This window comes from Lissotriton vulgaris, chromosome 2_1, assembly GCF_964263255.1.
Source record: "Lissotriton vulgaris chromosome 2_1, aLisVul1.2, whole genome shotgun sequence".
Lineage (NCBI taxonomy): Eukaryota > Metazoa > Chordata > Amphibia > Caudata > Salamandridae > Lissotriton > Lissotriton vulgaris.
In genome coordinates, this window is record NC_141687.1 from 424,248,537 (window position 1) to 424,264,775 (window position 16,239).

The window sequence follows — 16,239 nt, forward strand, 5'->3', positions numbered from 1 at the left end:
CCCACGCGTAGCTCAAAAACAGCTCAACAGATTATAATGAAATTGGCAAGATTACACATTAAGGTTGGCAGATGATCTTTTCGTTTTTAGTTAGTAAGGCATTTTAACTTAGTGATCTCTGTAGTTGCAGTACTTTCCCGAAATGTCATGTTCTTTTGTGGAAGTACAGCAGTACTTAGCACTGACAAGTCATTATGTGAACAGCCATGCCGTTTTTAGGTGCACTTTGGCTGTGTTCTGCATTACGCCTTTAGATATAGAGTAGTATTGGTTTTGATATTTTCCTCTCCCTATTACCACTTTATTAAAGTGGTAGTAGGTAGAGAGAAATATTTATACTTTGGCATACTACTGACTTAAAATAAATTCGAAAAACAAATAAATTAATAAATATACTGGAATATACTATATTTAAAAAATGTAGTGTACTATAGTATTTTTTCAATTTTTTCTATTTTTAATATGCATTGAAAAGGCTACGGAGTACTGCAGTCATACCCACAAATTTCCACACTACTGAAAAAATGTGCATTCCTCCCTCAACTGCTGTAAAAAGAAATTCATAAATACATTTCTCTACCTATTACCACTTTAATAAAGTGGTAATAGGTAGTGAACACCAACAAAAACTACTGTGTACCTGTATTTAGGACTGTAACTCAGAAATCAGCAAAATATAGAATGCAACCAAACTATGCTAAGTACAACATAGCTGCCTTTTACCCTTGGTATACACAGCCATTAGCCAATCACATGCTGACTTCTCATCCACTCTAACATACTATACTGTTCAACAATCCACAGTACGCTATTCCAATGTACAGTACTCCACTGCACCTAATTCCACTCTATGCCACTCCACACTACTCAACCGTACACTGCTTAAATGTATGCTACACTACTGTACGCTGTTCCACTCTACCCCATGCCACTCTACTATACTCTTCCACTCTATGCCCCTCCATTCCATACTATTCTACCGTATGACACTACACTGTTCCTCCATTCACTGTATGCTGGTTCATTCTGCACCACTGCACACTACGCTACTCCATTCTATGCTATTACACTCTTATCACACGCCACTCTACGCCACTGCACTTTACAGCAGCCCACTGTACACTGTTCCACTCTACCGCACTCTACACCAGTTCACTGCACTCTACTCACCCCTCCACACCAATCTACTGTATGCCACTGCCTTCTATACCACTCCGCTGTACGGCATTCCAATCTATTCTACTCCACTTTATGCTACTTCACTGTACCTCACTCCACTGTATGCCAGTCCACTCTACACCAATCTACGCTATTCCACTGTATGCAACTCAACTCTTCCCTACTCTACTGTACGCCACTCCAGTGAATGCCATTACAGTGTACGCTATTCAACTGTACACTTGTCCACTCTACAGCAGTGCTCTGTTCCCCACTCCAATCTATGCTAGTTCACTGTATGCCTCTCCACTATACGCTATTCCAGTTTATGGCACTCCACTTACACTAGTCCATGGTTTCCCATTCCATTGTATACTATTTCACTCTACCCCCCTCCACTGTATGCCAATCCAGTCAATGAAATTCCACTGTATGCTATTTCACTCTGCCACTCCACTGTATGCTATTTCATTGGACGCCAATCCACTTTATGCCTTACTGCTTATGGCACTGCATGCCACTACACTCTACAATATTATATGCTACGCCACTGTTGCAGTCTGTCCTACACCCTTGTCTACTCTACCTCACTCCACTGTAAAATCTTGGACTCCAGTATATGCCACTTCACTGTACTCCACTCTCTGTTTCACAAACTCTTCAACATGGCATACTACTCTACTGTACGACATACCACTCCACTCTATAACACTTAACTCCACTGTATGCTACGACACTACAGTGTACTACACTCAAATGGTACTGAACTATACGAGCCACCACTCCACTATTCTACTCTACACTAAGACACTCCACTCAATGGCACTGTACAATGGCTTACGCCACTATATGCTGCTCCTCTCTACAACACTCTACTGCACTCGATAAAACTACACTCTAAAACATTCTATGCCATTGTACAACTCCGTACTGCACTGTGTGCCCCTATATTGCACTGTTCAGCACTCTACTCCACTATATGCCATTCTATGATACTCTACTCAACTCTACCACTCAATGACGATCCACTCAACGACGCTAAAGTCAACGATACTCAACTGAACGACACTCGGCTGTTCTGTATGACACCCCACTCAACTGTACAACATGCCACCACATGCTACAATACTTCACTATATTACACACCATGCCACTCCACTGTATACACTTTACTCTACTATATGCAACGCCGCTCCACTCTTCTCGACTGTATTCCACTGCAAAACACTAGACTCTGACACTACTCTGTAGGATACTGTCCTTTACTACACTCTACGACACTGCACATAACACTCAATTAAAAGACACTCAACACTATGATTTCAAACACATTTTATTAAAACAAGAAAAATAATTAACTTTTAATGAAAAAACAAATGTTGTAACAAGTTATAGTTAGGAAAATTCAGTTTATTCTTTATATACAAGCCCAACTTAAACTACACAAACTGGAGAAATTATAAAGTTATAGTTATAACTTACATATCTGCTTTACACACCAATAGATAGAATCTACATTTATAATGTACGCACCAACTTAGATTTACTATAGGTTGCACTCATTCTTCATGCATCATTCCCCATACTACATAAACTATACCTCAACGTTTCCTTCTGCACTGAATATGTCTTTGCATATTATTAGAACTACGTTTTCACGTGCTATAAGTTATACAAGACTAATGACATTGGAAAGTACATCATTTCTCAGAACACAGTGCATGGCAGCGTGACGAGTTATAGTTAATGTAGTGTGGTGATTGATGTGAGAATAATGTGTACAGAGGTGTGTGACGTATAGTAAATTGGAGGAGATGTGGAAATTATAAATATACGTTTTATATAATGGTGATTAAATTGGACACTTAAATTATAACTATTACTTTACAATTTCTCCAATTCGAATAGTTTAGGTTGAGCTTGTATATAAATAATAAATAAAGCTTTTAACCATTTTTTATTGCGTGTGTGTATGTATATGTGGAAAACAAATATATGTATTTATATATAACATGCACTTACACAACATAATCAAAATAATACTTACTAGTTGTACACATTCATATACCTGTTAGTACAAACAATGTTACACTGTAGTTGACTTTCCTTACGTTAATCCACAAAGGCACCAGGGTGTAGTCAAGTCTCCTTGCATCCAACATAGTATTGTGCTGATTATAGATGGTCATGTAAGTGCTCCTCTACGTATTTGTTATGTTCATTGCAGACTTATTCTGCACAGTGCACAATTATGAGAGTGGTGAACCATACAGTAAGATCTATGCTTTTTCATTTTTGTTTGCTGCATGTAGTTTGTTAAAATGTTGTGTTTAATGTGGCTTTTTTCTCCCCAAGGAGCGTCTTAATGAGTTCAATGAGAAAGTGATGTCTGTTCTGGCCAGTTCCCTTGAGGGTCTAGAGAATACGAAGAATGTGGAGGCTTTGCGATATGGGTTACGGTGAGGACCAACTCTCTTTTAAACACAGCACTTTTCCTTCGGGATGAAGGCTTTGCCTGTGATTTCTTTCATTTTCATTCAGTTCTTTCTGTGGAAGCTTTGTCCTGTTTGGGAGAGAGGCATATTTTTGAAAATACTGGATGCAAGAAAAAAGATACCTGTCCTGGCATGCACCCTCAGAACTGTATAGCCTTAATGATCAACACAGGTTATGTACATTAGAGCCAAAGCGCTGAAATGTTTCAAAGGAGAGGCCACATATTAAAGGGTAGCAATTGGTAGTGGGCCTTTGAGGGCATTGACTTGCTTGTTTGGCTTGTTCCAGGTAAGTGGGGGAGATGCTTTGAGGCTGAGAAACACAGGTTTCACTTACAATACCTTCCCCTACCCCCCCCCCATTCTGAGCTTTATTCACATGTGGTATGCTCCCTCACTACATGCACATATTGATGCCAATTGATACTCTCCTCTTGTTTTCTGTCGTCATCAATATAAACAACTCCTCTCTGGATTTTAAAAGACACATAAATGTAATGGACTGTTGTCTGAGTTAGAATTGTGTTTCTCTTGGAATACATTTTAGAAACAACTTGGATCACATGATTATGAAAGTAAATGGGATATTCGAATCCCTGCAGTAGCTGCAACTTACATCTACGTGCATTCAGATAGCTATCCTCCCAGGTAATGCACAGTCCCTTTACATACATCATACACTTGACACCCAGTACGGTGCTTACAGGGCCCCTCGCCATGTGAATCAGCAGGATAGCTGGACAGTGGCGGCTCCTCCGCTAAGGCGGAGGAGTATCACCCCACTGCTTTTAAACAGTGTAAATAAAGGAAACATAAAATTATAACAAAGTTATCATCATTTTATGTTTTCATGCTACTTTGCGGGCGGGCGGGGCTGCTCTGCTCTCCGAGCAGGACAAGGGAGGAGCGATTTTTCCCACTCCAATTGTGCGATAACTGTTTGGCCAAACAGTCATGCGCACTTTGCATGTTCTCCGTACAGGCTGCATTGCAGCCTACATAGAGCACATGCCCAGGCCCCAAGTCCTCGTCTGAGTGCCTAACCACAGCACTCAGACCAATCTGTGATTAGTCAGGAGAGCCTGGGTGCTTGCTGTTCAGCCGCGTCCTGGCGCAGAGGAGAGACGCGGTGGCGATAAGTAATTTTTTTTGTGTTTATTTTTTTTACAATCCCATCCCCTCACCAATGCCCAATGACCAGACTCCCTGTCAAACAGAATTATTACATGTATCACGTATTTCACTTTTAATGCACTTGCACTTTCCGCCACTCCTTACTTTGATGGTACACCGACTACAAGGAAACATACTATTTCTCTGCAGGGATATTTGTATACACTGTTTTCACACAGCACACCCTAATATTGGGCCAATTGGCCACACTGTACTGTTGTATTTTATATGACTAGGCTTAATTTGTATTAGGGTGTGATTCGAATCCATTACTAATTATACTGTGCTTCATGTTTTACCTGCATATTACTCTGTATTGAGTACTGTTGGTAGTATGTTGTCTATGTCCATCTAATTAGTAGGAGTGGCATCTTGTATAGCACTATTTATTGACACGCCTGTTTCTAGCACGTCATGTGATCAAGACCAGGGTGACCCGGTCAAAACGAGTCATGCTGTGGTGGTCAATCTGAAAATAAACTCACCTTATTCTTCAAGCTGCTGTGGTCCGTACCTGTTCTTTTCCTTGCCCCGTGTGGGTGATTGGATTTCTACAACAGGAGTTGTTCAGTAAATGTATATATATGTATATATATATATATATATGTATATATATATATATATATATATATATATATATATATATAACATCACTGATGACATCTCATTTGACATCACTGATCACATCACTGATATCATTCATGTGATAATACGATGCACCTCCTCACACTCTAATATAACCTTTGATACACCCAGTGTTAAATACTGACTACCATTCTGGAAAGCATTGACACACCAATACCAGTTACTACATACGCACTCACTGATTCCTAGGTCTACACACACATTCACTCCTTCACCCATAGAATCACTCATACTTACAGTCACTCATCAATACAACCCTAGCATATGCACTCATACACCTATACAGACACTCACACACTGCCACTCATCCATGGAGTTACTCACACACCTAGTCAGTCATGCAAAGAATCAATCACACTTCCATTTCCTCAACTATATAGTTATACACACAACACCTCACTTATTCAAACATATACTAACACATACTTACTCTCTTATACAATCACTGATACAAGTACACAATGATCCATATAGCCACTTGCACATTCACTGGCTCTCATGTATAGTCATTTATATATGCCAACTCTCACATGCACTGTGTTTTACATATGTACTTACTTGCACATGTAGCACTGAGATATCCATTCACTCACCAACACACCCATGCACACAGTCAACCGCCCATATAGCTGTTTCCACATGCACTCTTGAACTCATACGCCTAGTGAATCAACTGCTCACACATCTATGCACAGAGTCACACACCTCCCAGACACCCACACACACACTCAGTCTCCCATTCAAATACTTGGGCAACCAATCAATAACCCATATTGCCACTCATATAGCTACTGATCAACACATGCAGTAGCTTACACAACAACAGACATACTGATGCACACATTCAGACAGTTTAGTCACTAACCCATGCATTTAGTAAGACACATTTATTCACTCACTCATACAGTCAGTCACACACCTACTAAATCCTTCATCCAGACACTTATACATCCACTCATTCTTCAAAATGTAAAACATATTTAAACTTTACAGAAACACACAGTCCTAGGATGATGTCATCAGTGATGTCAAATGAGATGTCATCAGTGATGTCATCAGTAATGTCACTGACCATCCATGGAATGGTACTCCACAAAGAATCCTTAGAAGAGGATTTTTTTATTTAAGACACTAGGATCCACACACAGGTCGAGCCAAACACTCCCTATGCTTAAAGGAATGATGAGGCATGCAGACGAAATGTTTAAAGACCCTGTACGTGCATGAATCCTGATTCCTAGCGTCAACAAAAAATACAAACATTCCCCAACAGATCTGGTATTTATTAAAGGCCAGTTACCACTTGGCTCCTTGGTAGTATCCAATGCTTGCAAGTGAGCTAATTCCCAAACCTCGGAAGACGCTTCTCCCCCAGATAAGGAATCAGAACTCATTGACTCTTCTGGCAAACTCATAGCTGCTCAAGCTGCCAATCATTTGCGTATTGCTAAAACTCATGGCCTTTTAGCTAGGTACGACAGGGTGGACTGGGACAAATTGGAGCAATTGCTACAATATCTTCTAGATGAGCATACAGCTAAAAGCCAAGACTTGGTTCAAGAAGGAAAATTAATTTCCAACTCTTCCATAAGGTGTGCTCTAGATGCTGCTGACACTGCAGCTAGAGAGGTCAACACTAGCGTCCTACTCAGAAGGCATACTTGGTTAAGGATCTCTGGTTTTAAGCCCGAAGTCCAACAATTTACATTAAATACACCTTTTAACAAAGAACGTCTTTTTGGCCTTGAGGTAGATCAAGGGCTCAAAAAAAGAAAACAGGACACTAAGGTAGCAAAATCCATGGGAGCGCTTCAGTCTACCTTTTGGTCCCTGCTTGGCCCCCCTCCCTTTAAATAAAATAATTAAAAAAAGAAAGGTCGGGCCCCTGGGTCTTCCACAACAATTAAAAACTAAAAGTAAGAATAAAACCGGCAACTCGCCCCCTTTCACCACCACTTTGCAAACACACCTACAGGAGAGCTACTGGGTGGAGGATGGAGTCCCCTTGTCTGCTGAGGGTTTTTAGGGGCCATCAAGGACTCCTCTTACCTTCATTAAGCTCAACATAGTTCGAGTTGTAAGAGGTGGTTGGAGACCACGCCCCCTTTCTCCACCACTCTGCAAACGTGCCTCTTAGCGCACTACTGTTCGGTGGATGAGGTAACCCTGCTTCCTGAGGGCCTCAGGACTAAAGTGAATTTCTTCCCCCATGCACTGCAAATGTGCCTCCTTGCGCATTACTAGTTGGGGGGGTGAAGTCCCCTTGGCTATTTGGGGGCCAGCTACCCCTCCTGTTACCTTCAGCAAGTCCCACACAGTGGATTTGCTGAGAGTTTTCGGTATCCACGCCCCCTTTCTACAGCAATCTGCAAAGACGACAACTAGTTAAACCCTAGAAATTCACAGGAACAACCAAAGGATACAGGGACATTATAGTTTGGAAATGGAATTTAAAAAACCTTAGAAATTCACTGAAAAAAACAAAGGCTACAGATATGTTCTAGTAAGGCTGAAATTTCACTTGTACAGAACCAGAGAAATTTAGCAGTGCATTGTCCCCCCTGCAATGCACTGCTTATGAACTCCCATATTAGATCACTCATGACCTGGTCAGTGACCTCACTGATGACATCAGCCACAGAATGTGACGCAGTCACTCGCCAATATAACCTTTCATACATCCACTCCAACTTCCACACTACCATGCTAAAAAAAACATTGACACACCAATACCAGCACTTATAAACCCCCTCACTGATTCATAGGCCTACACACATATTTACTCAGTCACCCATGCAGCCACTCATAATCTAACTCACTCACTAATACAGCCACTTATATGTCTACTCATACACACATACAACCACTCACACACGATCAGTCACCCATAAAGCTACTCACACACCTACTCACTCACCCATAGATTCAATCACACAGCCACTTACTCACCTATACAGCTACACACCCACTCACTAATTCATAAAGATACTAACACATACTCACTCACCTATTCAGTCACTGACACAAGCACACACTCACCCATACAGATACAGCCACTCTCACAATCACTTACTCACATATAAAATCACTCATATACTCCAGCACACACCTATACTGCCTTTCACATATGCAGTTACTCACCCATATACGACTAACATATGTACTCGGTCACCGACACAACCATATACACACTAGCTCCCCAATACAGCCACTCACATATGCACTTACTACCCCTTACAGCCACTTACTCACTCATCCATACAAGCAGTCACACACCCCTTCACCCACCCACACAGACACTTATACAGGTACTAAGACAACCAATATTTCACCCATACAGCCACTCACACAACCATTCAGCAACTTACACACTAACCTACTGATACAGAGATTCACACAACCAGGCACTTACCCATACATTCACTGAGACACCTGATCACTCACGTATACAGTCAGTCACACAACCACCAAATCATTCATACAGGACATCATACACTCACTGATTCACCAGTACACCTTGGTACATATATTTGACATTAATAAGCTGTTTAAAAACAGTCATATTCACTGGATGATGCCGTCAGTGATGTTACTGACCACGTCATGAGTGTTGTAATATCTGAGGTCATAAGCAGTCCATTGCGGGGGCGTGAGTTATAGTTAGCTCAGCTTACTAGAACTGCTGAATTCCTATTTTGATTTTTTTTTTATATTGTACGGGTGAAATGTCAGCCTAACTAGAACGTCTCTGTAACCTTTGTTTATTTCAGTGAATATATATATATATGTGTGTGTGTGTTTTTTTTTTAAAAAAGGTAAGCATTGCTATTTCACTCTTTAAAAAGTTTTCACGCTAAAGTGCAAAAAAATCATGCTCTTACATCCTATTGTTTGTATAAAGATCTTCCTTCACCTCATGATTTCAGATGGACACAATCACAAAAATATTGTTTACCTAGTATATATCATTGCACAAGTTTGTAATCTAGCTAGGGATTCTTAATACCTTCAATCAAATAGAAACATAGGAATCCCTTTTCCACACCCCATGAGGCATAGAAGCACATCAGTTTATTTTACAATGAAAAAGAATTGTTACATCGGAGTGCTCAAAGCAACCAGTACATATAAGCAATATAAACCTTTTTTAAGTCCGACATTCATTATGTGTTCTTATTAGACACTTGAGACCAAATCATCATCGAAGCAGCACGTGGTTCATTGTTTGGAATTTTATAATACATTAGTTTTAAAGGTATATAAAATGCGTTCATATTTATTATTTAATCATAAAATATTTTGCGAACCTATTTTTAATGTAAACATTAACAATACATTTGTATTAAAAAAATATTTAAATTAGATGGGCTTTACAAGGATTGGGTACTGTCAGTCTCGGAGCTACCCGTATTCAGTTTAGTGATTATCCGAATTTCACGTCCTTAGTCCATAACGTTAGCCTTGTATCCAAAAGCGGATCAGGTGCAAAACTTTAGTTAAGGCTTTGTCCAATGCCTCCTCTCTAGTGAAGCGAATATACAAAACATCGATAATATCAGCCTGGGTCATCTGAACAGTTACTGTTTCATCAACCATTGCCCCTTTTGCTGAATTTAATGCCCTCCATGGTTCAATGTGTACGCATACTTATCCCGTTAAATGAAATTCCTCCTAAGCATGTTTTTGTTCAGTAATATTCAGGCAGGTACCATGGTTAGGTCTTGTATCAATCAAGCAATCTTATTTTAAAGTGTTCCTATATCCTACCTTAGCTGTGTGGAGCCCCAAAATTCCTGCTCCTCACAGCAACCCTCATCGCTTCCCTCTAATTCGTATTGAAGTAAGACGGCTTCCAATTAGACCCCCTGTGCAGGATGTCGCAATGTTGTGCTTTGCACAAAAATCACACAATCAGCACTTGTAAAATTACTGTCATTTTCACAAACTACCCCATAAAAATTGAACCTTTTAAATACATACTTACCCTCTTTTTATTGACTTTGCACTGCTGCTGGTCAGTGACATCCAGCCTTTCCCACGCTGTTTCTGGGGAGGGAAAAATGCGACCTACTGTACTATCCTTAATGACTTTAAGTTTGCGGGTGAAATGGAATGTTTTCTAGACCCAACATTTATATATCTTTTCTTAAAAAGATTTGCTCTAATATTGTACCTGCTGTTGGTAATCTTGAAATACGTGTACTTCAAGACCGTTCTGTAGAGCGGCTGCTCCATTCCTCACCCTTTGCAGTATTTTATTGCGATCTGAATGGTTTGGAAATAATCAATAATATGCTTGCGGGTAGATCCTGATCTTATAAATCTCCCTGCAGTGCATAAATGACAGAAACCCAAAGGCTATAGCGTTTCGAAAATTAATTTGTCCAGAAAGAGGTCAGCTGAAGACCCTTCCACTCTCAGAAAATTCCATAAAATGTTTAGCGATCTCTCTTGGTGTGCTCCACCTTTGCTTCTTCTGTTATTGCAATTTAATTATGAACACCCTAATTTCTGCAATATTCTCACCTAATTTTTTCGATTGAAACCTCCGTTGCTTTTGTTCCCTCTGCAACCTTCCAACATTCAGCCCTGAATAATGTCCCAGCTCAATATTACTTTCAAGGGTGGTTGCACAGTCATCCCTTGTCTGCACGAGATCTGGCAGGAAAGACCCATCGCTCGCTCCCCTCTGACCCCTGCAGATAAGACTGGGGATACCAATTTTGTCGCCACCAGGCAAGAGGTGTTTTTCCAAGTGTCAGTTGCGATCCATTTTCCCACACCAGGTATTTACCATAGCGCTACAGTCAGAAGCAGGGGCTCCGCTTCACCACAGCAGTTGGAATTGGAGGCAAAATCAGTAGGATAGTGAATGAACCACAGTAAAGGGTCCCAATACTGCCCCCATTAGGCTGGCACAGCAACGTCTCTCTGACAGCAGTCCTCACCGAACCACAATCAATCCCACACCTTCAAGCCAACCTCTCACAGCTTTCCGCAGACTCACTGCCTGTATACAGGTGCCATCTGCCATGTAGCCAAAAGCCCAGTGCACTCAACACTTCGTCCAGTCAGGCCAATGGGTTTTAGCTTCATTCATGTCACAGTTCATTCATACAGGTGCCTCATCTGGGGACCTCACTCCACTCCTCGGAATTCGTAGGCAACTCTGGGCTTCACTGGAGCTCCAGGCAAGCCCGGAATTATCAGACCATTGAGTTCACACCATTAAGTAGAAACATCTGCAAAGGCAGCCAGAAATATCCGTTGCTGCCTATGGGGATTTTCTGGCACAGTGCCACACCTTCACGACTGCACTCTAGTGGTTACATTCAGCCTCTTGCCATCTCCATCTCTCAGCTTTGGGATTGGGGCCGGTGGGCACTTGCTGTCAACAACATGGTTCAAAAAAAGTGTCAGATGTTTTTGTGTACAAGGGCCTGCAGACTGCTCGGTGGACCACGGATGAAAGAATATCTATTAGGAGGAATTATTTGAGTCCTAGGATGGCTCTACATTGTCTTACATCTGAAAATGAATCTTCTTCTCTCTGAATTTAAGCTAGGACCTGAAAAAATGTATATGGTGGTCCATCTAGTACACACACTACATCTTGAGATTGGTAATTGCATGGTTGTGGAACGAGAAACAGTTCCGACTGAGGCCCAGCCTTGTGTTGGCTTTATTGTTTTTTGCTTCTGTCTGGGATGCTAGCAATATGTGACACATTGTGACAACCACAGAAAATTGTCCGAGTTCTTAAAAAAAAAAGGATACAGATAATTGCACAGTTTACAGTCCCATCTAGGGTAGGTGGTAGACCTTTGTCTCATTTTTTTTCCTTATTTTTCCAAACAGTTTGCGGGTGGAACAGCGAATTCCACGGATTAGGAGTCCTCTCGCACTTCAAACTATTATGCGATGCATTGGGAAGGGTGCCCCTACATCGCTTAAAGAAAAGCTTGAGGTACAGGATTCGCCTTATCCTTCTGTTCCTACTGAGAAATGGAAAGGTTTTATGAACAATGTATATTTTAAGTAACCTGTTTCCCAAGATAATGTTTGAAATAGTGCTGCTAGGGCATTTTGTTCTTTGTATGCCTTTTGTGTGTTCCTTTCCAGTTTATCTTTACTTGCTTCAACTTGCGACACGTGTATATCAGCGAAACAGAAAATGTTCTGTTTGGTAAAATCTCGTCCAAGAGACTTTTCTGGTGACCCTTGAATGTAGGCCCTCTACATTTCCAACACCCTCAGAATCTAACAGGGCTGGGGTGTTATCATAGAACATCAGCTATCTGTTGTGACCTCACATCAACAAGGTGACCACTGCATGCTTTCGTTTGTTGTAGATTCCTAGTACGGTTCTCCCATGTCGCCCTTCAAAATCCTGTGATACCATAACCTGTGTAGTATTGCCATTTCTCATACCTGAAACTTCCTAGGCACGCCATATCTAGGCTCGAATGCATCTAAGACCTAGCAGCCAGGCTGATACATGGCCTAAGACACCGTCCCCGCATTACACCTCACAAAAAAGCTTTTCATTGGCAGCCTGTTCACAAACTCCTCTTCAAATCATTGTGTCGCTGCCGCAATGCTGTTCACAGCCATGCTCCAATCCATAGAGACTTTTTACTCTCTATAATTCAGAGTTTGTTGTTCAGTCTATGAATAATCCTCTCCTTTGACTAACCAAGATTGAAACGATCACACTCTGGTCGCCTCACCTTCTTCTGTTGTTGCTGCTTAGATTGCCGTCCCATCTTGCTGTCCAGCTAGCAAAGCATAACTTTTTTTCTCGACTTTCCTAAAATCTCACATATTCTCTTCCATTTAAACCCACTTCGCTATGTCGACCATTTGCTATCACTTTTTTGTTTTTCTGTGCCTGGTTGCCATGTTCTGGTGCAGAATGCTTTACAAATGTTACATTCATTCATTCATTCATTCATTCACTAGACTAAGAACATGACTGTAGTATGGAATATGTTATTTGGGGACATCTGTCTGGTTTTAATCAGTGAGTGTTATATGATTGTAAGCGTAAGATCACATGTGAGGTTTGTAGCAAAATGTTTTATTATGGGTATTTTTGTACTGACTATGGACTTGAAAATGTATTCTTCGTCTAAGAAAACAATCATTTATTATAGTGAAGTCAAGTACAATAATTGTTACATTTGTTTACATCATTCATGCAACGGATGATGATTTATATCCCGTGCTGCAAGCTGTCCCACTACTGTAAGATGGATAGGTAATTAACTAGCAAAGAAACAGCATATGCAGCCAATACTTTGGAAAGGTATTCAGGACCAGGGATTCTTAGCACCTTCTTTACCCCATCACTCAGATCTAACATGTAGGGGAAAAATAGATCTGCCCTGAAGTTCTTAAAGCCTGTCAATCAAAAAATTGAAACTTGGTTTAGTATGAGTTGTTTCTCTTGGTTATTGGGTATGAATCCAGTGTGTCTTGGTTTGTTTTTAGATAATGTGTTACTAGTTTATTTCAGAAGTCTTGTAAACGTGGGGTGGAGGTTTGACAGCGCTCTGTATTTCTGAATTGTGGTAGAATTGCATGGAGTTCCTTGGCTGGTTATTTGGCATTTTTGACCCTGCTTGAGTAGTGGATAGCTTGACCTTCTTGATGTATTGCATGTACTTTCTGTTGTGTCTGCATAGACATTTAGTCTTGCGCGTTATTGACGTTGAGTTCATCTTATTTGTCTCTTTCCAGCAGTTTTTTGATCCACAGATAAGTTCTTTAAAATACTTACATCAGCAGTGGAAACCTTTTTATTATTATTAAATTAAGCTTAAGTTCCGTTCGCTCTTGTGTTCTAAAATCATTGTCGAAATGTGTACGCCCCATACAACCAAGCGTTTTACAAGCCTTGTGATATTTTCCTTTACTCTTAAAATAAAAGCTGATTGTTTTAAGTAGCTTAATATATAAATCTCTTAACTGTACCCAAGATAGCGGTCTGCTGTAATCAGAAGTAGTGTGCTATTTTCTTTTCCCATAAATCCTATAGCGTCTAAATCGTCTGTGTTGTTATAAATATCACATTTATTAGCAATGTGTCCACATGGGGGCAGTGTAAGCTCACATTAAGATTTACCGATGCTGAATGAAAATTGACCTCATGACATTGACTTTTTTTTACTAGCCTGTCTATTTTTCTGTCAGTGTATTGGCATGCAATTTTTCCGGACTGTTTGTTTCATTCTGTGTCTGGCATATTACTTTTATTTCTCTTTCATGTTTTTAATTCCCCATTTCCCATCCCACTTTTTCCTCCTTTCTTTGTTCTGTTCACCTCTTCCCTATCTTTTTGCCTTCCTATGGCTTTCAACTTTTTCTCCTCGCAAAACCCCATTTCCTGTATTTCTTCCTTTACTTTTACCCTTCTGCCCATCTTTCATTATTCTCTAAGATTACAATATTGCAGTCCTTTTATTTCTCTTCCATTATCCATTCTCCTCTCCCGCTCTTCTATAACACAGTCCTCCCACCTACCTATTTGACACTATTATTCCATTTTATTCTTTTGCTTTACCTCATCCCCTGTCATTACCATGTCACTCCATTAATTTGTCATCTCTTCTGCTTCATTCTTCTATCTTGCTTCTCTGTCTTTTCACCTCTCTTAGGAGTTTTATATAGCGCAAACTTGACCTGAAGTTTTCAGAGTAGTTTACATGAGCACCAGTCTGACACATTCATTTGTTTTTGTTAGGCACGAGGAGGTTCAGTAATTTGCCCAGAATCACAGTATGTTAAGCATCCCTGCAGAGACTCAAAGCCGGTTCCCCAGCTTCAAGGTCGACTGCTTTGCCTGTTAGGCCACAACATCATCCACCTACAGACAGATGCATTCCATCCTCAATTCCCTCTTCCCTTCCCTCCTTCCACATTATGTAGCAGTGAATGTGTGCTAGACCTGACAGGCTTAGGTTGGTCTGCCCCCAGCTTTTTGCCTGCCTCCTGCCATTTTTCTGACCTCATTTTGGCTGACTTTAGGACTATATGCACTTTACCACTGCTAACAAGTGCTGAAGTGCTTGTGCACTCTCCTCTAAACATGGTCATATTGGCTCACCCCCAAATGGAATACTTAACTTACTCATACGTTTCTGGTAAAGTGCACTATATGTGCTCAGGACCTGTAAATTAAATGCTACTAGTGGCCCTGCAACACTCATTGCCACCTGCTTAAGTAGCCCTCTAACCAGAGCTCAGGACGCCATTGCAGAGCATGTATGGGCAGTTTACACTGCCACTCGATCTGGCAAGATAAACCTCTTACCAGGCCTAAACCTTCCCTTTTCATACGTATGTCACCCCTAAGGTAGGCATTGTATATCCCACAGGGCAGGCTGCAATGTATTTAAAGTGCAGGGCATGTGCTTTTAAGTTTTACATGTCTTGGTAGTGAAAAACTCCCAAATTCGTTTTTCACTATTGTAATACCTATCTCTCAGGTAAGATAACATTGGGATTACCTTATTATATCTTTTAAGTGTAATTCCCAATTGTGGCGAGATAGACGTTTTTAAGCTTGGTGTTACCTGACTCATAATTAAAAATCACAACTTAAGGTGAAGTCTAATTTTAAATTACAGTTGTGGCAAATGACCATTTTAGAAAGTAGGCATTTACTTACTTTAGACATTTGGAGACTGCTGCTTGTTCAGTCTGAGTGGGTGACGGCTCGACTTTGTGAATTCCCTCTGGACAGCCATACTCAAAAGGAGCTTAG

At 40.7% G+C, this 16,239-nt stretch overlaps 1 protein-coding gene across 2 annotated transcripts in view; it reads left to right on the forward strand.

Annotated features, from left to right (window-relative positions):
* Positions 1-16,239, forward strand: part of FASTKD2 (FAST kinase domains 2) — a 262,282-nt gene that overhangs the window by 72,244 nt on the left and 173,799 nt on the right. For both annotated transcript variants that reach the window (XM_086955324.1, XM_086955323.1), the window contains exons 3-4: positions 3,514-3,617; positions 12,330-12,438. In XM_086955324.1, the coding sequence (XP_086811450.1) occupies positions 3,514-3,617; positions 12,330-12,438 (213 nt within the window). The remainder of the gene's footprint in view (positions 1-3,513; positions 3,618-12,329; positions 12,439-16,239) is intronic.